This window comes from Lytechinus pictus, chromosome 10, assembly GCF_037042905.1.
Source record: "Lytechinus pictus isolate F3 Inbred chromosome 10, Lp3.0, whole genome shotgun sequence".
In the NCBI taxonomy this organism is placed as follows: domain Eukaryota; kingdom Metazoa; phylum Echinodermata; class Echinoidea; order Temnopleuroida; family Toxopneustidae; genus Lytechinus; species Lytechinus pictus.
Window position 1 is genome coordinate 24,695,113 of NC_087254.1, and position 26,113 is coordinate 24,721,225.

General features: G+C 34.9%; 2 protein-coding genes across 2 annotated transcripts in view; both read left to right on the top strand.

The window, feature by feature from the left end:
- LOC129270011 (neurogenic locus notch homolog protein 1-like) overlaps positions 1–11,015 on the top strand; it is a 33,193-nt gene extending 22,178 nt beyond the window's left edge. The window contains exons 19-26 of the mRNA XM_064105650.1: positions 2,042–2,338; positions 2,805–2,928; positions 3,977–4,107; positions 4,979–5,275; positions 7,129–7,252; positions 7,539–7,672; positions 8,055–8,339; positions 8,746–11,015. Coding sequence (XP_063961720.1) covers positions 2,042–2,338; positions 2,805–2,928; positions 3,977–4,107; positions 4,979–5,275; positions 7,129–7,252; positions 7,539–7,672; positions 8,055–8,339; positions 8,746–8,873 — 1,520 coding nt within the window. The 3' untranslated portion in view covers positions 8,874–11,015. The remainder of the gene's footprint in view (positions 1–2,041; positions 2,339–2,804; positions 2,929–3,976; positions 4,108–4,978; positions 5,276–7,128; positions 7,253–7,538; positions 7,673–8,054; positions 8,340–8,745) is intronic.
- Positions 11,016–13,422: 2,407 nt separating this feature from the next.
- Positions 13,423–24,016, top strand: LOC129270366 (uncharacterized). The gene is made up of 9 exons (XM_064105652.1): positions 13,423–13,854; positions 15,058–15,112; positions 16,721–16,792; positions 18,643–18,735; positions 19,535–20,182; positions 20,761–21,015; positions 21,360–21,522; positions 22,037–22,149; positions 22,424–24,016. Exons 1-9 carry the CDS (start codon positions 13,852–13,854, stop codon positions 22,675–22,677), a joined length of 1,656 nt encoding a protein of 551 aa, XP_063961722.1. The 5' UTR covers positions 13,423–13,851; the 3' UTR covers positions 22,678–24,016.
- The last annotated feature ends 2,097 nt before the right edge of the window (positions 24,017–26,113 follow it).

A 26,113-nucleotide genomic window follows, 5' to 3' on the forward strand; every position in this document is an offset into this window, starting at 1 on the left:
GGAGTTTTGTTGAAAGACAGCATTTAAAGGGAATCATATACAATCTATTCCAATTATTAACCGGTTCATTTAAAATGGATGCCCATTTTGTTTGCGAAGTAGGGGACTTTAAGATTTTATCAACAGAAATTCTATGGATAAACTTGCATACCTTAAAAACATTATTTAAATTATACAACAAATCTTCTTGAGTTGTTCTACTCTCAACAAGATGTTGACGAAAATGTTTCCATTCATTGGGTATTGCAGAAATCAATGAATAATATTCAAGAAAATTACAATTAATTTTGTATTTTTGTAAAAAAGTTGTATGTGAGAGAAAATAGTTTTGTTCATCCATTAAATGTTTAATACTGATGATCCCATTTTTAAGCCAAAGTTGTTTCTATATAACTTTCCCATCTACTTTGATCAATGAGTTATTCCATAACACTTGATTCTTTATATTCAATTCAGATAAATTAGGAGAGAAAGTTAAATAACTCCAAGCAATTAAGATTTCTCGAATGAATTTATTTTTTATTTGTAATATTTTGGGATCATCGTATTTTAAATTACATGTCCAAAACAATTCTCCTCCAAAGGTGACCAAGTTGTGTTTGAAAAAACATTTCCATTTTCCTTTATTTTCTGTGCTCATATAACGTTTAACCCACGCAATTTTCAAGCCAGAAATTACGGAAGATAAATGTAACATTTTCAATCCACCTTGACTATAGTCTCCAATAATTGTAAGACGACTGATTTTATCCGGTTTTTCATTCCAAATAAAAGAGTAAATTAAATGTTCTAATTCTTTCAAAAAATCTTCTGGAGGTTTTGGTAATACAGACAATAGAAATATAATTTGTGAAAGGCCGAGTGACTTCAAAATAGTTATTTTCCCTATTGGAGTTAAATTTCTCATTTTCCATACTCTTAAAACATTTTTTATTTTCTTAAGCTTTGGAACGAAATTCAATTCAAATATGTCTTTTAAGTCAGGTGAAAAATATACTCCCAATAATCTAAATGGGCCATTAGAAAATCTTAATCCGGAAAAGGATATGTCTGGAGGATGTGCTTTATAATAACCTAGTGCCACAATTTCAGATTTATTTCGATTAATGCAAAGCCCTGAAAAAACCTTAAATTCGTCCAAAATATACATGATGATTTTTAGAGACTTGACGTCATTTATATAAAATGTCGTGTCATCTGCATAAGAGTTAAGCTTAATTTCTATTCCATTCACTGTTATACCTTTAATATCACTGTTTCCCCTTATCCATAAACACATAATTTCATTACAAATGATATAAAGAAGAGGACTTAAAGGGCAGCCCTGCCTTACTCCACATGAAATTTGAAAAAATTCTGAAGCATGTCCATTATTCAAAATACAAGAATATATATCATTGTACATAACTCTAATCCATACTATCAAATCTTCACCAAAATTGAAATATTTCAAAGCTTGAAGTAAAAAGGACCATTCTAATTTATCAAATGCCTTTTCTATGTCGGCCATTAACATAAAACCTGGAATATCATGTTCATTTGTAAATTCAATCATATCTAAGGCTAAGCGAATAGTTTCACCAATATACCGACCATGTAAAAATCCTGTCTGGTCATTATTAATAATACTTCCTAACACCTTTCGCAATCTCAAAGCTAAACATTTTGCAAGATCTTTTGTTTTTAATGCAAACATGTAGATTTCGCATGCTATTCAGAAAATTATATCATGTTTCGCCTTTTTGTCTTTTCTTTTTGTTCTTGAAACTTTGGGGGATCGTGTACCCAAGTACCCCCTCCCCCCAAGTACGCCATTATTCATTCAGGCTCATACAGAGGAATGAAACCTTGTTACTTTCATTCATAATTCAGTCAGATGATTCCAGACACTTATGGCGCCCTGTAACCAATGATTAATGTTAAGTAAATATAATATATTTGTAATATTAAGTAATAATGTGTAATAATAGGTATTATCATTTTATTAGTATTGTTAACGTTTATGTAATTTTATTATCGTACTTTTTAACATGTTTAACAGAATGGAAATGTACAGCGACCAAGTGTTTTCATCTCTCCACCGAAGACATCACTTTCAGCGATGCAGTTGCTTACTGTGATAGTCTCAACCCTGCCACTTTAAACCAAACCATCGTAACTGGGACCAGGAACGCATCTGTTCTATTTGTAGGCTCCGACGCAGAAATCACCGAAGTTGAGGGGCTATTTGACTATTTCTCATCAACTCGTCATGTCTGGGTGAACTGTATTGATGAAGACTCTGATACGAATTATGTCTGTACCATGGATGACATAGGAACACTAACAGATACTAGGAGTGAGTTATCCAGGGTTTTTTTTTACTAGAAACTTGAACACATCTGTTATTTTCGTCGGTTGCGACGCAAAAATCACCAAGATACCTGTTTGTTTTTTTAATATCGCTATGTCTGGATTTTCTGCTTCAATGAAGAGTCGGATAAATCAAAGAAACTGACATGAAGAAGACTATAAATTACCTAAAGGTGATGATATTATAGAAGCCAAGAGCTTTGCTATTAAACTATAGTCAGAATCCTCTGAATCTAAAGTCCTGAATTCGTTACAAGTACTTAACGCAACGAACAAAGTATTAAATATAAATAAAAAAATGAAACATTCTGGCCTCTGTTCCTTCCCTTTCGCCTTCCATTCAAATTGAATATTTTTGTAGTGAAAATGTGCTTACTAGCCGTTCTAAGAACGAAATCTACCTAATATGCCTTAACTTACAAGTTAGAACTGAATTACTTTTCACTCACCAGACTTCAGATATGACCAGCCGAATGGTGGGGGAAGCCAGGACTGTGTTGCCGTTGTAACGAACGACAATAAATGGCAGGACAAAAGTTGCTCAGAAACTTACAACACCGTGTGTCAAATATACAGGTATGTCCATGGACCTGGCCACAGAGGATTGATTATCTATTGTTACTGGGGGTGCAGTGACAATTCTCAATAGAATAATCCTCCGTGGACAGAACCCTGGGTATGTCATATCTTTTTCGTGTGTTCAACTAGATGTAGCGCATTTAAGACAATGGGTCACTACTCTTCATCATTATGTTCATCAGTAGTATAATCATTTAATAAAATATGATTCATTTTTTACATTGAAATAAAATTTATATAAATCTGTTCGTGTTTGAATTGTTATGAAACCTTGTTTATATTAATTTAAGCGATGGTCCAGGGTGGAGATATTTATAACTCAATAAATAGAGTAAAATTCACAAAGCAAACTGCTGAAAATTTGATCAAAATCGGATAACAAAGAACGATATAAATATTTATTAGGTGGACTGATGATGTAAAATCTACACTTGCTCTTTTGTATTTTATTATATGAAATTAGGTTTATTCAAAAATTTTCTACCAAGAACTAAAACAATTGGATTGACAACTGATTAAGTGCATTAGTTATTTACTGCCGCAACTTATATTATCATAATGGGCACATCATTTACACATGTATGAAAAAATGAAACATTTATGATTTCATGTAATAACATAAGAAAAAGGAAAGTGGGGATATGACATAATCAGCCAACCTAATATATATTAATGACGATATGCATATTACTGTTTTCACAAAATATTGATAAACTTTAAAATTCCATAACTTTTTTATTTGTTATTCGATTTTGATGAAATTTTCAGCATTTTGCCTTGTGAATTTTACTCTATTTATTTAAATAAAAATATTTTCAACCAGGACCATTCCTTTATTTGCGACACAATTGAGCAGTCTTTAGATATTTGTTGTAGTAAAAGACTAACACATCTAAAATCAGTGATCTCACTTTGAATAGAATGTTCTTGTAAATGATGCAAACTTTCGAGGATGTGTCATCACTTAAGCTGAAAAAACAATTACTGTGATCAGTGCGTTGTTTTAATACCCTTTTCCTTATATCCCCCCCCCCCCGGCATACAGAGATCCTGTTGCTAATACTGATGAGTGTGCAAGTAATCCTTGTCAAAATGGCGTTTGTAACGATGGTCTTGGAGTGTATTCATGTACGTGCAACGAGGGATGGCGTGGTGATTTCTGCCATATCGAAGTTGGTAAGCCTCTGGTCAATACTCCGAAAACAAAGGCCCGTATTCTGACCTCGTGTTTAATCAAAACTCTGGACTATAGTTGTTGTTTAACTATGGATATCTAGTTGTGACACAAATCTTTAACAGATGATTAACTTCGTATAGTACTGCATAGTATTTATTTAATCACTGTAAAACTTACATTCAGTCATAACAGACTGCTTGCCAGCAAGTCAATGAACTATAAAAAAAAACAGGTAAAAGTGAGACAATACGAAAATATTCAAAAGTATTACAAGTTACACGTAAAATAAAACATACATTTTGGGGGTAATTTTACATATTAGTCACATTTGGTGCTCAATTTTGTTAATACCTGTGTGGGAATAATAAATGAAATGGTTTTCTTCACCATTGAAGTGTGGGGAAAGAACGCATTGGACATGATATCGTCCACAAAGTTCCGACATTTTAGCTTCCCATAATCTTAGTACGAAGGTAGACCATAGCACGAAAAGCTACACTGGTCTTCAGAATAAGAGACAATATGTTTGATATTTGCGTTGATCTTTTAAAAGAACCCGTCTTATAAAATTATATCCTAATTCTTATCATATTGATCTAAATCTGTTTGATTTCATAATTGTAAGATTAAAGTGGAAGTCCACACTGACATTCAGTTTGGTTCTATTAAGAGCAGAACACTAGATTATGATAAATATTGACTGAAGTTTTAAATTCTTCAAAGAATGACAAAGTTATAAATTGTCAAGGATTTTGACGTCACATCTAGGCAGATGCTAATGTGTCGGTCATGTTTTAAAGCCAAGTTTGACTCGACGGTAGACTTGCCCTTTGATAAATATATGTTTCTGTGGTTATTTGATTCTCCCAGAATGGAAATGCACCGATACAAAGTGTTTCCATGTCTCACCTGAAGAAGTCACCTTTGATGATGCTGTTGCTTACTGTGACAGTTTTAACCCGGTCACTTTAAACCAGACCATCGTAACTGGTACCAGGAATGCATCTGTTCTTTTCGTCGGTTCCGACACAGCCATTACCGAGGTCGAGACTCTGTTTGATTTCTTCTCATCAACTCGCCATGTCTGGGTGAACTGCATTGATGAGGATTCGGATACACGGTTTGTCTGCACGGCCGATGATGAAGGGACACTGACTAATATCAGACGTACGTTCCACCATCCATTTTAAATGAAGATCTTGCTAAGCATGCCTAATGTGATCTGTAAAGCATTAGAACATTAAACACATTAGATTTCATATGCCAGTTTCGTTGATACCTTTGTGTTCTTATGGACCTATACACTTTAAATTCCAAGGATTTAGAATAAATCCAGATCGGCTGTGAATAGTGACCAGCCGAATATTAGATTTAGATTTAATCCTTGTCGATTTAAATATAAATCTAAAAAATCAATTTAAATCTTTTGAGATTTAAAAATCAATCTCTAAGATTTAAAATAAACTAAAAATTCAGCTGGTTACCATTTACAGCCGATCTGGATTTATTTCAAATCCTTGGAATTTAGAGCGTGTGTAATAAAGAACTTTACTGATTGGTAAATGATCAGTCTTTTGGAATAAAAGTTCTACTATTTTATTCTTTCTCCATTAAAAGATTGCTGCATAAGTGTTGCAGTGTTAATCAATGCATGCATCTAATTTGTATAATGGTGTTAAATAGTTGGCAATTTAATGTGCTTCCGGTTAGGGGTGGTGACAATCGATGTAGTGGGTATGTATCCGGAGGAAACCATCATTTGTATATTGGAGGTAAATAAAGTCGAAGGTCATGTCTTATTGGTCGTCATGGAAATCGTTCGCTCTCGAGATAATAAAAAAAAAACCTGATTAATCAAATTTAACTTATTATCATTACTTTGTGGGCGCGACACGTCGTGGTCTGGTGGTTCTGACTCTCGCCTTTTAAACAGAGGATCGTGGGTTCGAATCCTAGCCATGGCGTGTTTTTCTTCAGTAAGAAATTCATCCACACTGTGCTGCACTCAACCCAGGTGAGATGAATGGGTACCCAGCAAGATAATTCCTTGCATGCACTGAGCGCCGGTGATGGTAGCTCGAGCTAAAGCAGGGGTAATAATAGCAAGCGCTTTGTATCCTCAGGAAAAAAACGCTATATAAATACAGTTATTATTATTATTATTATTAATATTATAATTATCATTATTATCATAGTATGCTTATAGGAATAAAAGTGATCAAGAACGGTTTCATAAAGAGTTACAAATATTGTAACGTTTACAATATCGCTCCCATGGTAATAATAATGAGAATCACCATGAAGATTTCCATAGAAGTTACAATAATGGCAAATTTAGGATTGTGAAATTCTTTACGAAACTGGTCCCTGATCAAATGTTTTGTTACACGTACTATGGTCGAAAGATCATATGGATCATTGTCAAAGGCCACCGCACAACTTACGACTGTTCGCGATCCGATTTTGGAACAAATCACATTTTGCTCATTTTCTGAAAATGTGAATGGAACATATCATTTTATTTGAGATTAAAATCAATTGAAAGAATACTAATATAACCATTTTGAAAGATCGCAATCTTTTATTTTGAAGTAAAGGCCAAATTAGTTTCAAATCGTAGCCAATCGTACGACTGCTATGACGTCATTACGACTAGATATTAAATTCGCTTTTATTCTAAGAAGGATGACAGCAAAGTCAAAAATTTGAACATATGTATTCGTACGATGATTTGGAACATTGCACAGGAAGATATTCCAAGTCTCAATATTAGCATCAAATTCTACTACATTTATTCTAAAATCGGGTCGCAGACCAATCGTAAGGTGTGCGGTCACCTTAACGTCAATTTCAGCGATGAATTAGAATTGAACTTGGTTCATGACTGCAAATGTGGATGATGAAAATTATAGAACTTTGGTGTACAGTAATTACTGTTCAGATGCATGTGGTAGTAGACGAGGCATGACTCCGCGTGATCAAGGATCCATCTAATTCTATTTATTATCTTGCATTTATAGATTGGAGATACGACCAGCCAAATGGCGGGGGCAGTCAAGACTGCGTTGTTGTAAAAACAAGTGACAACAAGTGGCAAGACAAAAGTTGCACTGAACCATACAACACTGTGTGTCAGATATACAGGTAGGTATGATATTCGATGAAGATTGAAAATTGATCCAGAAAAATAAAGAATATAAAGAAGAGTGGTACATATAGGCCAATGCAGCCGACTTCGTAATATCTTTATTTGCTTTCGAATGAAGAAAACAAATCGGTTTTTTTTTAGAAGTCATGGCGATATATTCCGATATTTCCTAAGAGTTGCCTACAACTGTGCAATTTTTACATATCTTTTTGTAGTAACAGATCATGTGGTTGAGATTGATGGTACAGTAAGTGAATCATTATTATATTCTTTCAAAATTAGAGTTCCTGTTGAGGATATAGACGAATGCACTCCCACAAACCCGTGTGTAAATGGAAATTGTGTAAATGGCATAGGAGGTTTCAACTGTAGCTGTAGCCAGGGCTGGATTGGGGATATATGTGATGAAGCTGTTGGTAAGTAAATTCTTATAATTAAAATAATAAAACAAGGGTGGAAACGCCCTCTTCCGCATCCAATTTTCATATGTGTTCACGTGTTTGATTCTGCACTTTACTTTAACAGCCTTGTAATCTGGAATTTGACATTAATAGCAAAAATATGATGATCAACTTCATACAACTTTTGCCCCTTTCTCCTTATTACTAGTAATGAAAATAGCAAAGCACATGATCAACTGAAACACCTATTTATTTCATATCATCCACATTAAAGTTACATACGCATTTATCGTCCGTAAGAAAAGGATATAGAGTTGCAGTATGTGCCTTAGAACTTAGGAAGTGCCTTCATCAAATATTTCGAAATATATGCTTCCTTTGTTTTACTTCATATAAGAATGGAGATGCTCGGAAACCAAGTGCTACCACCTGTACCCTTACTACCAACGATTTGACGAGGCTGTTAGCTACTGCACCAGTCTCAGCCCAGCGACAGTGAATGCAACCATCACGGGGGACTCCTCACTCCTCTTCGTTGGCTCTGATGACGAGATTGTCGAGGTTGAAACTTTGTGGGGAATATCATCTACTCTGTTCATCTGGGTCAACTGCAATGATAGGCAGACCGACGGGGACTTCGAATGTTTCTCAGACGCGGAAGGTACACTTGCCGGAGAACGAAGTAAGTTGTGCGCTAGTACTATACCCTATCCATTGGCGAACTTACTTTTGGAAGGCCAGCACCTAATACTTGAAACGTCCTCCTGTTCTTTTTTTTCATTATTTTTAATTGAATTTCCCGCCAGCTATCTTTATATTTCTCGTTTGCAGCCTCGATTGCTATTTTGTTTCAATTGTCTTCCAGTTATGTTTGATAATGATTTTTTTTTCCAAATGTATTGAGTCCAAAATTACGTTCACATGATCTGTATGAAGGTAGTTTTCATATTGCTTGGTCCTTTGCTTGCTTGGGGCTTTCACTTGATATCAATCCGACATACTTTAATCGTTTATCAATTTGCTGTTTAAAGTAAATTGGTTGATTAAACACAGTCATAACCATTCGTGTTGGTGATTTTATCATTCAGATTGGCTGTCTGGCCAACCAAATGGAGGGGAGAGCCAGGGATGCGTTGCCGTGGAAACAGACGACAACAAATGGCAGGACAAAGAATGCGATAATCTCTACAATACCGTCTGTCAAATACTAATATAATATATTCAACACATGCATAATATATAAATATGTTTGTACATTCTGATAAATAATAATTTTAAACAAGAATAAACATACCTTTCATTCTGTCTAATCTTAAGAATATGACAAACATCGAACGGTCACCCGACCCCTTAATGAAGTAGTACAAAGACAAATGTATGCAATTGTTTATCATGAAGTCTCACATCTACGCAAAATGTCATGTAGAACCTTAAAATGTCGATTTATTTATTTCTTTATGAGTTACGTCATATGCGCACTGTATTTTATAGAGCAGATGGACTCTGAAAATATCGAAATACTTTTAACATATTTTTTTAACGGGGTAAATAATCATAGAGCGATATATTTACAATTTGGATTAGGGTAAATGGTTGGATATGTTTTCAAAGTATGAGGCAAACACTTTGAACGATTCATAAAACTCACCACAGAGACAATTACTCCCATGAACAAGTTTGAACAGATAAATAATGAAACCTTCCCAGATTTTAACCCATGTTATTACTCCTAGGTTACTAAACTCATCCACACACAATTTTACCCCAAGGATATGAAACGCTTCTAACCCAAATTTTGATTTGAAATTATGATAAGAAAATAACGTCAGGACAAAATCAGGAGGAGCACCATGGCTGAGTGGCAAGACGACCTGAGAGTGACGTAATTTCTTTAATTGCATAATAGGCAAGGTTTATTTCCAATTCTAATCATGCCAATTCGTACGTCTACTATCATTTGGTCTAACCACCAGTTCGTCCACTCACCACATGGTCCACTTTCATTTAGTATAATGCCATTCCGTCTAATAACCAGTTGGTCCAATATCCATGAGTCCATATACCATTTGGTCTTATTGGACTAAGTGGTGAATTGTGCAAAATGAATGAAAATTAATGGATATTAGACCATCTGGTTTTGAGACGAAATGGTGATTAGACGAAGTGATGATTGGACCATAATGGATCAAATGGTTGTTAGACGAATTGTTGATGGACGGAATGGCATTAGACTAAATGAAAGTATACCACGTGGTGAGTAGACGAATTGGCAATTTACCATAGGCAATGGGGGTAATACAAATTTCTACGAAACCATACAGGTGGATAAAATAAGATATTCACCTCTTTGTACTACACCACTTTTTCGGACTCTTTGTACTACACTATCTGTTTTTCTTCTACTTTTCATTTTTTCCCATTAATTGAAATTTTACAGGGGTATTAGCCCCATAACCAGCCCCCTTCCATCTCCTGAAGAGTAGCCCCTGGAACAATTGCCACATGAAAAACTCTCTGTATGCTTCAAACATGTCCTAGAATCATCTTTAAGATTATATAGATGCAATATCTGCGGTGTAGATTCGAAAAAAATTCAAAGTGTTAATCTGCAATTGCAAAAATACATTCAATCATTTGCAATGTCATGCTGTGGTTTTGTTTGAATAGTGTTTATTTGTAGGCATTTAAAGTGTGCATTTTAATTTTAATTTAAAGTGTGCATATTATTACCCCGGCTAAAGCCGGGGTAATAATAATAGCAGGGCCCGCTGGTAGAACAGTTTTCGAAACTGAAGTGGCTTCCTTCGGTAAATATACCTTTATTATTATTATTATTTTGAGGATTTTCAGCAGAGTAAAATATTTTGTTTCTATCATCATCGCCGTGGGTCAAGTTCATTGGCAATGTGTCACTGGTGTTGTTAATTGTCATTTCATCACGTAATAGTGATAAATTGAATTATAGATAGCCAATAACATTAAATGTAAATGTATATAAATGTTTATTCAGAATCTGGTTTCTTCTTCTTCTTCTTCTGGAAACAGTACAGTCCACCATCTGGTGTATTGTCGTACTGGTTTGTACTGTCGTACTCGTTTGTTCAGCTAATTCAATACAATACTAAAGTCTTTAATGATTAAGCGCCCAGGCAGCCCAGGTAAAGCCATCGCCCTGAAAAGCGGGGATGCTGGGGTTAAAGAACCCCCAAGATTTTCCAGGGGGTGCTGCGTGTATTATTTTACATAGACAGCACCCCCTGGAATTCTGGTTAGTGTGTCAAATAAGAGAAATGTATGGTGTTTTAATCCTTTTTTTCTTCTTTCTTTTTGCTTGTCGAATTTACTTCAGCACCCCCAGCTATAAAAAAAAAATCGTTCCCGTGGCCACGGGTAAAGCCGTGCTAATAACATCATGTTAAGCAGGACCCGCCGGGTGAACTGTTAAAATTGGCCAACCTCGGTTAATATGGCGTTATTATCGTTATATCATTATGCTATCATATATTTATATACATGTATGTACTCTCAATAAGCCTAATTTCTCTAAGTATTTGCAAGTTTTTATTTCTTGTTCTTCTTGCGTATTGATTTTAATAATTACAAATTTCTTTCTCTCTCCCCCTGTCGTATGATTGCCATCTCTCATCCTGCCTCACACTATCACCACTCTAACGCACAAACTTCCAATCACGACATGAACTCAGATAGACTTTACCATTCGACCTTGCATGCTTTCATTGACATTGTTAACAATAGCTTTTTAAGTATGTTCTTAAGCGAAATAATGTTGGGGACACACATTAAAGGATCTATTTTTCGTTTAATTTCCGCTCTCCTTGTATTGATGTAGACATAATAACATCTGATTTTTTTTTAATGAACCTCATTTAAAATTCTTTTCAGAGCTTAATTGTAATGGGAAAATACTATAGCTCTTGTTATGGAAATGTTTGCTTCAATTTCTCTTTTCGTTACTACGGTTTTGATACTGGTAATTAGGACTTACGAACTCTAGTCTTTCACTTAATTTTCCTTGAACGAATGGGAGGGATAAATGAAAATATGACAATTGCTTAAATCAGCTGTGCAAAATGCACACTCAGTGCTCAAAAGGGATATGATTCTGCATTACTTCAGCTTTGAATAGTTCTATTGAATACATCAATTTATGGGCAGACTGGAATACAGATTTTAATATCATGTAGTTTGTTCTTGAAAATGCAATTAATAGGAAATAAAGTGAAAAGAGAGTATTACATTGACATGGGAAGAATAGAAGTCATGAGGGAAGAACAATTGTTACATTTAGAAGGGCATTATTTTATTAAACACGTTGATCGTTTTGACTTCTTAACCTTGATGTTAATTATACTTGTGCATAAAAGGAGAATAAAGGCTCTCAAGCCGTGTGTTTACTTTGCATTGAAATATCTTTCCACCTTGGAGTGTTTTTGTGACTGTATTTAAATTTATCGAAAGGACGATGTGTGGAAATCAATTTTGATAAAGATTTCTTCCGTATTTGTAAAAACATATGGAGCCGATAAGTACGAGATGGATGCATGGTTGCGGATAGAAAATATATGTAGAGTGATGGGAAAAAGACTAGTGAAATGAACGTGAGACAATGATAACAGAGAGGTGTGGGAGTAAGAAACATTCCACGATCAGACCATGTGCTCAATGCCCACACATTTCCCTGTCCACCCTCCCTTACATACATATACACGCATTAGTTTATATTGGTCGATGGCTTATATATAGCTTCCCCGCCTATAGCCTACCTTTTTCATACTCGTTTTATTATGATACCATTATTAACAATTTAAAGTAACGTTTCAAATATTAAAAAAAATTGCTTATTACAGTATCAGGGTCACATTAACGTAAATTGATTTGTAAAAGAGGGAAATTACTGGAATATGTTATTGTAAAATAGTAAATTAACTATGCCCAACACGCTCACACGGCGCAACACCCGCGCACAAACACCCACATCCTCACATACACGCATATTGATATCCCCTTTTAGAAGATTCCTCGCAGTAAGCATTTAATCAGCGGACCCCTCACAAAAGAAAGAGAGAGAGAGAGAAACAATATAGCGCCCCCACCCATTCAATCTACCTATACCTGTACCCTGTATGACACACCCACTCGTCAAACACAGGGAAACCCCCATACTACTACTACTACAGACGATCCCTCTTTCACTCTCTCCCTCTCTCTCTCTCTCTCTCTCTCTCTCTCTCTCTCTCTCTCGGGGTCTCTCCCTTGGATATCGTTATCATTCCTGCAACATGGCCTCACAATTCTTTTTAATGGCCATTGTGGGGGCCATTGCAATTTATTTTATTTTTCTACTAAAATCTGAATATTTTCTGCTTGACCTTGAAATAAATAAGTTCATTTTAGTATTTCATATTCTCAAATTATACAAACATTCAATCCTGTCGACACACGCCCGAACTTATCCATTTCAATCTTTAAAATGGTTGCACATTCATACATTCATACACTCTACGCCATTTCGGCGCTGCGACTGCACAGCACATGCACGCACACCCTCACCAATCAAAGATCACACACACGCATACCGTAGCACCACCCTCCACCACTGCTTACTTACGCGCATCCAATAATGATCCACCCCAAAAGACGCAAACCCTACGTAATTCCCAGGTCCGGAAACTAGCGGTCCACACACACACACCCACTCGTCTGCCTCCCCTCGCGTAGACCTGCACACTCACACAACACATGTCCTCACATAAGCCTATTGCCGTCAAACGCATGGACGATCGGGTTGAGTATTGTGGGCTTTAATTTTAAAGATGCCGTTTCAGAAAACCATGGACCTATTACAACATGAGAAAACTTACCTTGATGCTTTCCTGAGCTACTACTTAAAGGTTTGGATTGTAATTATCGTTCAGTCCAATGAGGGCGTTTCTGCGAAATGATAACAGCCAATCACAGATAGTTCCCATATGCATCCTGGGCAATCCTCTCTCTCGCTCGCTCTTTCTATCTATCAAAAATACTTTTACTGCAACATGATCATAGATAAATGTCATCACCGTTACTTCAGTGAGTCTGGTCGAACCGTCAAACATACATAGAACTGTGTATACTTGGCTTACCTATCTTATAGTGCAAACAGCTTGAAATAGCGCACTAAATAAATAAAAAATATGGTGAGTATACTATTTTTATTTTATTTCCAATAATCTTGGCATTATGCTCAATCATTTATTCATTTATTTATTATTTTTGCAAAGAGTATGTGGAGATGTATAAAGACTGTCGATAGAAAACAATTTGAACTCCGGAAGGCACTTCAGTCTTTTATTTCAGTTCGCATCTAATGCGACTAAGAGATAACCCTTTATTTTACCAGTATGAATTATGTGTTTGTGTAGGCTATTGAACTTGGTCAGCATTATTTCTATTATCGTTAACAACCTACAAAAATCAAAAGTGCAGACAGGTCTGAAAGTTAACAATGACACCTATTTTCCCCTGCAATAGTTGCATTCGTTAATTTTGACGATATAGTCAAGAGTAACGTGACCCATTTATCCCCTCTTTTGCCGGAAACATTGGGAGTGGACTCTGTCTAAGATAGGCCTAATGGTTGTTTTAGGAAAATGGGTAGTTATTAGGACCTATGTAAGGTTTCGATTTTGATATAAAGTTTTTGTATGACCTATGATAATTTTTGTAATATCAGTTTTCGCCAGAGTAATTATGGAATAGGGTGTAATTAATATGATCGATCAAGAGGAAAGGATTCATAATGATCAACGTGGTCACAGTTTACGGTTAGTGAAGGCATTATTAGCTTTCTGTAAGTCATGTGCAATAAAGTTGATTTATCAATCAGTCTTTGTGCTGAACAAGGACATGGCAGTAGCTTGTCATGCTTGTGATGATATAATCAATCTTCTCCTAAAAAGAAAATGTTTTGAAGAAAATTTGAGTAAATGTTTAGCTCCAAATTGCAGATTTCGTTTCTGCTTGGATCACGTTAGTATGCCGCAGACCCCGTCCCCTTAAAAAAAATCAAATCCCAAAACAAATATATTATACAAAAACAGAAGAATCATATATGGATGATATGGAAACAGGTTATTGCCATGTTGTAGGCTTAGGTTTAAGACGGATATCTGCAATTTAATTGGTAATGAAAATAGTTGTGCATTTTCTATTTTCATTATGACTTAATCGATTATTCAAATTTTGATAATTTCCCTCCTATTTGACCTTGAAAATAATTGGTAAATCATCGATTCAATAGAAATTATGTTATTGAATTTGTATATATATATATATATCAGTACACACGATCGGGTTTTAAGTTGACTTAAACGATTCCATTTACTTTCCTCGTTATTTAGATTTTTTTCAATGATGCCGTCATGTTCTCCACTCGTTTCTTCATCTTGATACTCCGTAAGTGTTAATTTAAATTGGAAGTTTACCCTGATACTCGGGGGCCACTTCCATTGACGAGTGGATACCATGCGCGACCATGTGGTCTCAAAAAGCACCCTAAACAAGTATTTTCCATATTCTGAAAATGCACCCCTTAACAAGTATTGGAACCAAAACGATACCCTCGACAAGTATTCCCTGAATTGAACTCCTAAACAAGTACAGCGATATTTTGATTATGTCACAGACGTCGGTCGTCGGTTTTATCTTTACCTACATCATTGGGTTTAGTGCGACGCCACCTCCCACACTCGCGCAAATCGGACTCTAAACACGTAGAACTGACTGTTGGGGCAAAAAGTACATCCTTATTTCAGTCTTTTTTATACCCTCGCAAATTTGACCCTAAATATGTAGCTTTCCTAGCGAAATTGATACCCCTTTTTTATTATTTTAGTGTTTTTGACACCCTTATTACGTTACGTACGTAACTTGCCCTATCTTGAAAAAGACATCCTTTTTACGTGTTTTTTTTTTGGTAGCGCATGGTATCCACTCGTCAATGTCAGTTTCCCCCCGGGCCCTGATAAAAGTCATTTTAATAGAATTTGAAAAAAATAGAGAAATTCATGGATAAAGGTTTGGCTAAAATCCATCTTAAGAATAAACAGAATCGTGAAATTTGTAAGTTTTTGATGTGTGACGTCACATGAGAGAAGCTTCCCCGTATGTCATGTAAGATAAATTCTATAAAATAATTTTACACGTACATTTTGATATACCATCAGACAAAATATTTCTATACACTCTTTTATGGAAAGAAAATATTCCTAGTCATCATGAACCTGAAAATTGATAGAATGTATATTGATGCAACAATTCACATGTGACGTCACAAGTCATGATGAAAGTCAAGTTGATTTCAGACTGAATATTCCCTTTATATCCTAAGTAGGATGAAAAAAAAAAATCTAGATATATATAGAATATATCAACTTGTGGATATATACAGATTTTATTTCATGTTGTGACATTATCAACCAAATGAATGATTTAGTGATTATTGAATCAATCTCGAGTTGAATTTATCAAGTACTTGTAAAATTAAAATATAATGAAATTGTTCTGTGTTAAAAGATTAAAGCTGAAATTCGGAAAGATTCATGATAATGATTGCTGAACCTAGTACGCAGAGACACATTTACAACTTTGAAAAAAAAATGAATTTGTGGTAACATTTATCGTTAATATGGCCGTAACTGATACCGTGATTTTACTTCATTTAAATTTGTGATTGATTGATTGATTGATTGATTGATTGATTGATTGATTGATTGATTGATTGATTGATTGATTGATTGATTGATTGATTGATTGAGTGAGTGAGTGAGTGAGTGAGTGAGTGAGTGAGTGAGTGAGTGATTAATTTTATTATCATTAAGAGGATTCCAGTATTTCTGTGATCTTATGATGGCAAGAATATTCAAAGACAATTGTAAAACTTTGACAAAGGCAGCCTATTCTGTACTTAAAAATCATAAAAATTGATATTGATCATTACCTATTCTTTCATATATCACGCTACTTCTGTCTTCGTCATTGACTGTTTACTTGATCTACATCCAGTCTTACCCTTTGGGTGTTCATTGAAGGCCTCAGCTCATAACAACATGATAAATGTCAACCATTTCCTATCAGGTAAAGTGATGTCATTCTTTTAACATCGTTGAATCTATAGTCTTGTCTAGTTCACTGGTGTCTTTTGGAAAATGGATTATTGTTTGGCTTTTAGATGTTGATAAAATTCAAGAAGTTCACTTTAAGCCCACACACTATATGCGGTTCATTGTGATCCGATTTCAAAGAAATTGTAATAACATTTGGAATGAACATTCCTAGCAATAATATCTTCGCGATGAAAGTTCAGAATAGTGGTAGGCATACTGAAATCGAAATTCAGTCTCGTTCGAGCCTCCCTGCAGGAATTTAGGCAAATTAAATTCTAAATCGTAATTGCGGCACCATCGACTGCGACCTTAAGCCGATTTTTACTTTACTCCGACCAAGAGGCTTGCCGCAAAGCAATATTATGTTTTTATAGGCCTATTCCTGACAATATGCCGAACTTCAAATATAATAATTTTACTTCTTGGAACTTTCACACTTAATCGAAAAGCGATTTTTCAATTAATTCGGATCGCATAGTGTGCGCTGGGCTTTAATATCAGACAATCATAATGATTTTTAATTTTTAATTTTTATGAAAGTACGAATAATTCCAATAAGAATGTACCCTGGCAAGCCTTTTTTGTCATTTTCACGTGTACAATGCACACTATGGAGGAGAGATTTTTTATGGCTGGTCACGTTACCTATATTCCATTGTCATGACAAAAGACCGCTGCTCTCTTAGGTTTCAAGTCACATCACATTTTCTGAAATCGATATTACAACCCTTCAAATAATTAATATCCTGTCAAATCGATGAAAGTGTAAGACTGTGTGTACTCTGCTCCGAAAGTAGTTTACTCAGCCTCCATTGTTTGTTATGATGTATGATTTTTATGCATTTCTATGGAAACATGCATGAACGGCGGAAAACGTACAAAAAGAAAAGAATAGTAACCTGATTATGATCAGTTTTCAATTAATATATCATATCAGCTCGATGATTGCCAGAGAAGAAAATGTTTGTTTGATATTTGTCGCATTGCAGATCGGGTTGCTGACTTAATGGGGTATATAATCAGATTTACAAATAAAGAGTCTATTCATTGAAAGCAACGCATTATAATTACTAATGTAATTATTTTGCCCACTTGAAACGGGCTTAAACTATTATCAAAGAACACGAAGAAGTGGAAAATCGTATTCTTATATTGCAAAGTCAGTGACTGAGATTCTTTTACGGGAGTAATCATGGCTGAAAAGCCTGCAATAACCCCAACACTACTTTTCACTATCTGTACTTACCTATTAAAGTTAACCAAAAGGGCAAATCATTATCATTTATTTCATAATTACGATTCCATTCACAAAAGGTGTTTTCTATCTTTTTACTTTTAAAAATTGACAGTTTCGTGTATACTTCTCTAAAAGTAATTAGTGTATACTTTTTGTTTCACTTGCAATTGACGGAATCCAATCTTAATACATCGTTAAAATATCAGTCGTTGCATATGCATTTACGTTTCTAAATGACCCATAAGCCACTGGTGTACAGATGGGGCGCCTGCCCCCCCCCCCCCCCAAAAAAAAAAAAAAAAAAAAAAATAATGATATATATATATATATATATATTTCATGACCAAGAAAACAAGAGAAATGTAAGAAAAGGAAAGAAAAAAGGATATGATAAATATATTATTTTCTGAATATGTCAAAATCTATCACCAATTTTTATGAATTTAACCCGATGCGCCATATCTTGCCCCCTCAATTGTTTGTCTCATATGCCACTGCCATAAGCTATCGAATCTCCACCGAATTGAATAATGACGTAGGCATGCAACTACTAACTGAGTTGTTACAAATATCATTTGTTTCAGACTGCCTTTTGGAAACCTGCAAATATACAATGTGTGCAAAGAATGGAGATCGTTTAACTGATCCGAGTATGAGAATGAATGTTTGCGTAAGGCGTGAGTATTGCTTGCTTTCCCGTTTCTCCATCTCTTACTCCTCCCCCTATATCCCACTCTTTTTATTGAACAATTCGTTATCTTTATGAAGCATTTGTTTTGCGGATTCTAATCCAGCAGGAGACAAGTGGCTTGTATTATTATCTAGGACTTTTAATCCGTGTAGATACTGGCCAATTATCATTTATCATAACCTGTAATGATCTTCTTACATATCCAGAATAATTGGCATACAATCCAAAATACAGATAGTTTTGTTTGTGTACTAACACGGATCGCTCAAAATTGATGTTAAAAATGAGTTTAAATTCTTACTCAGATTAGTAAAATGTTTATTTGAACCTTATACCAAAACTGTTTACAGGTTTCAAAAAGTTGTACATCTGACAATACGATCTGTTTTGATGTAAAAGAAATGTGCGATTTCCGAATCATGTAATGTCCTTTGTCCTATACTTTTGATAGTAGTAAAACTAGTAGGATCATCGCCCGGGATCATGGTAACATCTTACAGAATAAAAAAAAAATTATGCATATATCCCTGAATTTTTGTCAACTTTAATTGATATCACATAATTTCATGGAAGGAAATATTGTTTTGGATTTATCCCACAACTCATTTTGAATAAATAGTTTGGAAATACTTTAAGACGAATACTGTAAATGCATACAGGTTTGCATTATTTCATTTTTTTTTTTGTATAACGAGTAATTGTGACAACTTTTGAACAAAGATCTGCAAAAAAAAGTAATTATGAATCTGAATGTATTTTGATTATTGTGTGTTATATATCAATAGGAGGTTCGGTCGTCCCAAGGACTCATTCTTCTAACGTTACGTCCTTGCCATTAAGCTCGACAATATATCCAGTAGCGACTATGACGCCAGCTCTGCCTCTGCTGACAACTTCAAAAACAGAACATACAGTAACATCAGATCCGACGATACCAAACAAGCCATATACTGACTTGGAAACCATGGACATGGACACGAATTCGGCAGTAAATATTTTTACTTCTTCAACACCTCTGCCAACAGAGTATCCACCAGCGAGTGATTTCCAAACAACAAAGAAACTTACAACCACTCCACCTGCAACAAGTTCACCCAACGCATCCATAAGTACATCTTCAACAACCAAGGTGACACCTACAGAACATGCTCCAGATGTGGTTACAACATTAGTTCAAACTACGGACACAGAAGCAACCAACGAACCTACCACTGCAAACCCTACATCTGAACCTACCGCAAGGACATCATCAATGAGCAAGGCAACTACGAATTATCTGCCAACTGCACGCCAACCTACGACTAGAGAGGTTACAACATCTCCAGGCACAACAAAGGGATCTGTTACAGAATCAGTTGGCACAACTGAGACAATGACCAAATCAAGCACATCGGCAACCACAAACGCAGCAGAAACAGTTGATCCGTCAGTTCGTAAGAGCCTGTATACTATAATTATGGATAAAGAACGAGTCCCATACTTTGTTTGAACTCACCAAGTCTGAGATATTAACAACCATTAATTCATGTATCTATTCATTTTTCTTTATTTATTCATACTTTGTTCGTTTTTTTAACCATGTAGTTGTACGTGATTGAACAACAACACAGAAACCAAATACGGGTTTACATTGGAACCGGACAAAAAAGTGATGAGAACAGAAAAACTTAAAAAATTGTAAGACGGAGTTTGAGCTTCCAAAAACGAGCTTCTATAAGTTTTCAAATCCCGCTGGCCCAAGATTTTTTATGACTTATTATTCAGATCGAGGATACGATTTTATTTACTGGGTGCAGGCTAGAAATTTAAATCATCAGGTTTCAAACAGTTTACGCGTGAACTATCGATTATGTAAATAGAATAGTACTAAAGATGAAGGAATAGCTCAATCAAAGTCCGTGAAAAGCCAAATTTTTATTCAAACCTCGGGTGAGAAACACAAGACCAAAAAATACCCTGGTCAATATTGATGAGGTTAATGTTTGTTTTCTGTTCTTGTCTATTTTTTCAGCTTCGCTAAAGATTTTAGCCGTTGATCACTGCTCCAATTCAATTCAGATATCAGACCTCCCTACAATCGCTTTTCAAGCACTCAACCTCCTTATTGATAACAAACTCCAGTCTGTCACTTACGATTCGGTTGACAAGGAGGTATTTTGGTTAGACATCCTGCTAGAAGCTGGAGCACTGGGAATCAGTCAGGTCTGCGGATCAAAACTCGATGGGACATCCAGGAGGTGTAAGAACATAGACGATTATTGTCAAGGTACATTCTAGGGCTTGAGGGATTTGAAATAGTGAATTTGGTGAATAGTGACCAGTCGAGCACTGAATCGAGTTTTGAATCGAATGGATTTGTTATGAAATCTAAAAGGATATTGAATCATGTTTAATGACAAACGAAAAAGGTGGAAGAGGAAGAAGGGAAAAGAGGACAAAGGAGAAGAAGAAGAAGAAGAAGAGGAAGAAGAAGTAGAGGAAGAAGAAGAAGAGGAAAAAGAAGAAGAAGGAGAAGGAGGAAAACAAACAAAATACATATCTTGATTGCGTTTTTTTTGGTTATCAACATTCCAATACGTTGATCGTCTTTTTGTCTTCAATTTTTTTAAGGGCCTCGGAAAATAGCTATCGACGAGACTGATCGCAAACTCTACATTGCTTGCTCGTCTAACTCACGAATTGTAATGACCAACCTGGTGTTGACAGATTACAGCTTGCAAATCCTTGTCGATACTGTACCTGTCAATGTGCAGTTCATTGCAACCATCCCAGGGTAAGTTCTAAAGTTTTCAAAGGACAAGTCGTAGGGGGCGTCACGCTTGCGGAAATGATTCTGTAGGTTATTAGAGCAGTTTTCGCAACTAATAATATGAGAGACTAGCAAGCCTTCTTCTAACATACAATGATCCCATGGAATATCAAAATTCCCCCCTTCTTCCTTTGTTGAGGTCGGATATAAGAACATAATCATGATAATAATGCTGCAAGGGAAGATGGTCAAGGCAAACATGGTGACCACTCAAGTTATGGATAAAAAATATCACAGATTTGCCAATAATAATCACTTTCTATAGATAATTCCATCCATTGACCTAACTAAAAAAGATATTTAATTCCCTTTACCAGCTCCGGACTGATTTGGAAAGGATGTAAATAAAATGCGTGATGGAGCAATCTTTTATGTTTATAGAAGTTCATAAAAAGTGTTGTGCAATGATGTTTCTTGTTTAAATTAACTTGCTTTCGCCCAATACATTAACGCAAGTCATTTTCATTTTCAATGACAGAGCGGTGGTCTATGCTACAGTACAAGAGATACAAAAATTAACGACCACTTCCAGCAGAAGTGTGCTGACTCAAGAGTCTCACGCGATACAAGGCTTGACCGTTGATCGTGCACGTAAGTCATCTCTTCTATTTTCCCCTAAAAAACTGCAATGATTTCCTTTAGAAAGACATTCAAGGGCTTGGGAGAAAGAAATTCATTTAAAAAGGAGGAGAAAAAAAAATTATCGCTTATAACAGATTTTATGCGAATATCACATCATTGGAGGAGTGAAGAAAATAAGAATAACCTGGGCCTAAGAAGTATATGTGTTTTTTTTTTTTTGTTCACCCTTCACAATCCCTTGTCTACATAAACATTTCTTCCTCAAAACGTGCTTCCTTTACAGAAAATAAGATTCATTTTGCTGTCGGAACGATAACCGCTGCTACAGACTGGTACAAGATGAACTTTGACGGCACCGAAAGAGTGTCACACGCCACAAGGGTAAATTCACCAAGTGACTTGGAGTGGTTCGACAATCATTTCTACACGGTTGAAAATGGGAATATCTACACCGTCGATAATCATGGTTCCGTGACTAATTGGAATTGGAATAGTAATGAAATATGCATCACGGACATTATAATAGCAGTTATTTAGCCCAGTCAGCGAGATATTACCTTTACGGGCCTAAGGTATGTTTCCTAAAGCTTTTTGTTAAGTGACTGACGACTTAATGGAAATGACATTTGCATGTTTTAACATTAAAGTGCAAAATATGTTTTGTTGCCATATGAAGTTAATTGAATAAAGGCCAATATGACATTGCAGCTTTTTAACAATATCGGCTAAAGAAATGTTTGTGTCTGGATCATTACCCATGATGCAACAGTCAAATAATATGTAGTCTTATAATACAAGCCCCCAGGCGCGGATCCAGGGGGCATGTGCCCCCCCCCCCCTTTTGAGAAACAGAATTAAAAATTTGTAATGTAAAAATGCCATGAAAACAGAGGTGTGCCCCCATTCTTTAAACTGAAGACCTTTTTTTTTTTGCTTTTCATTTTTTTTTTCGGCTACGAAATACCCTTAATTTGTGGTTGAAATGAAACCTTTTTTTTTCTTTCTTTTTTTGCTTGTCAAATTTGCCCCCCCCCCTTTTTGGAAAATCCTGGATCCGCCCCTGCAAGCCCCGGACAAGCCCATTACCATGATCAGAATGGCAATCACTATTTCAGTACCGGAACTTTCACCAAGAAACAAAGTCTTTACTTTGTGGATGTACGCATTCCTGCTCTGTTTCATTTATCAATAATTTTCTTAATCAAAATTTGTGATTTTTAATTTTAAAGGTATATGTATCACAACTATCGTCAAGTATCCCATGGAAGAATCCCCACTGTACAATGGCATTTCATATTCCAGTTGTTCATTAAGTCGTGTGTAACATTTCAAAGAGCTTTATGAACCCCCCCTCCGACACAATATGCTGTCTACACATGCTGAAACATAGATACCCCAGACGATATGAGGCTAAACCCACTCAAACAACAAATTAGATTGAACAAAATATAGAAAAAATAGAAAAGGATACCACTAACAGCTTCATCAAAATTGGATGTAAAACAAGAAAGTTATGGTACTTTAAAGTTTTAGCTGATTAAAAATATCCTGGTCAGCCTAAATTTGGAAGTCCATGACTTTACTCACCATTTCTTTTTTATCATATTAAACATAAACAACTCTGAAATGTTGATTTGATAGTAAAGAGGACCTCTACCATTAAAATTAACTATAATGATGATTCTAAATATTTCATGATGAACCAAACAAAGTTTTACATTACTAAACAAACACTTAAATATTTGAAATTTCATATTAAAAATTGCAAAAAAAATCACTGTTAGTAATATGCTTGTTTAACTTTTCACTATTCATCCAAATAAACTTGTTGATTTCATATCAAAAATTGCAAAAAAAAAGTTAGTGAAACCCCACCAGAAAATGAACATGTTTAAAGGACAAGTCCATCCCAACAAAAAGTTGATTTGAATAAACAGAGCAAAATCCAACAAGCGTAACACTGAAAATTTCATCAAAATCGGATGTGAAATAAGAAAGTTACATTTTAAAGTTTCGCTTAATTTCACAAAACAGTTCTATGCACATCTCGGTCAGTATGCAAATGAGGGGACTTATGACATCACTCACTCACTATTTCTTTTGTATTTCATTATATGAAATATGATTTATTCCCATTTTCTCCTCATTGTCCTTTAAACAAAGTTTCATTTCTCCCTGAATATGTGGAATTACCATCGTCTTATCATTTTATGGTTCAATCAAGTTGGTCCTTATTATCAAATCTGTAAAAATTGAAATATTCTATATTTCAAACAATGAAAAACAAAAGAAATAGTGAGTGAGGGACATCATCATCTCTCTCATTTGCATGTCATTGAGTTGTGCATATAACTGTTTTGTGAAAAATAAGCGAAATTTAAAAATGTCATAACTTCCTTATTTTACATCCGATTTTGATGAAATTTTCAGCATTATGCTAGTTTGATTTTTCTCTATTTATTAAAATCAACATTTTTCTGAGGTGGACTTGACCTTTAAAGTGTTCAAGTTCTGCCATATTTTAGATATTTAAATATAAAATCAGGGGATCAAATATTACATTCAATGAAGTTTGTTTCTCTGGGCTCACCGGACATTGTAGTGTTGTTTTCTACATTCTTCACTCAGCATGAACAAGTGCATTTTGCGGCGGGATTCACTAGCTTTAGAGCACAACTGTATGCTTGTTTAACTTTTCTCTATTCATTCAAATCAGCTTGTTGTTTGGGTGAGCTTGAACTTTAAGACTAGGTATTGACAGCTGTGTAAGGAAAGGCCTTCAAGACAGGTCAGGGGTGGTTTGTTCTAATATACATCTTGACGATAGTTCGTGACATATAATATAAAGTGCTTCTCTCCCTTGACTTTATATTGTATGCCATAAATACAAGCATTCTAGTAGTCAATATGATATTCTGAAACATCCTATCATACTTCTTACAGGGATACTCTAACAAACCTGAATCCATGAACTGTAAGATTGTATACAAAATACAATCAATCCATATTAGAACATAAAACTTTGATACAAAACAATATTGTGGTTATGATATCAATGCATATTTATTATCTAGAAAGTCACTAAGAATATACTTGAAAGATTTAATTGCTATTGAATAGTAGCTCATGATTAGTTCTTCATTAACTGCTATACACAAATATACTTAAATGTTGTATTGCTAGCACACAGAGTAACATCAATCGTTTTGAATACAATAGGGTTTAGATCAATAATCTGTTACATATAACATGGAACAAATGTAGCTTCGAAAGAAAAAAATAAAGCAAAGTACTTTTAAAAATGGTATAAGGGGTCCGTTTCATCAAGGAGATCTCTCCTTCATTTCATGAAACCTGTTATAATAACAAATTTGCAATAAGTTAAAAGCTAGTGAAATCCTTCAATCTGATTGGCTCATGGTAAACTTTCAATAGAAATTGTGTGTTTGACATTATAACAAGTCTTTGTGAAACAGGATCCAGGTGTAAATGATGGTAACTCAGAAGAGAATTAAGTGTTGTAAATTATACTTTACGTCTATACATTTTAATATTTCAAGTACAATGAATGCATCTTTTTTTTAGAAAAAAAAAACAAATCTAACATACACTCTTTGAAAAGAACTACTGTCCATTTTATCATTTAAAAAAAAAAATCATTTTTGGAGCAAATGAGTTTCTAGCTGCCGATTGACTATTGTATTATACATATATTCATTGAGTATTGGAAGAAATAAGTCTTTATTGATTTATGAAAAAGTGTAAAAAGATTATCAAAAACTAAATTTTGTTAAAAAATACATTTCTTTCTGCAAATAAATATATGTATATAAGTGCAATTGCCCTCACTACATATCCTACTAATATGTAAATGAAATAATAAATAATGAATAAGAAATGAATACATACAAATGAAGGACCAATAACACCTAGCAGATTTTCAGTGCTTTTTTTTTAAGTTGAAATTAAAGTA

Excerpts from the sequence above, each read along its gene's own strand:
- LOC129270366 (XM_064105652.1), top strand. Across the intron at positions 18,736-19,534 it reads AATGAATGTTTGCGTAAGGC|GAGGTTCGGTCGTCCCAAGG; the intron begins GTGAGTATTGCT and ends ATATATCAATAG. Across the intron at positions 20,183-20,760 it reads AACAGTTGATCCGTCAGTTC|CTTCGCTAAAGATTTTAGCC; the intron begins GTAAGAGCCTGT and ends CTATTTTTTCAG.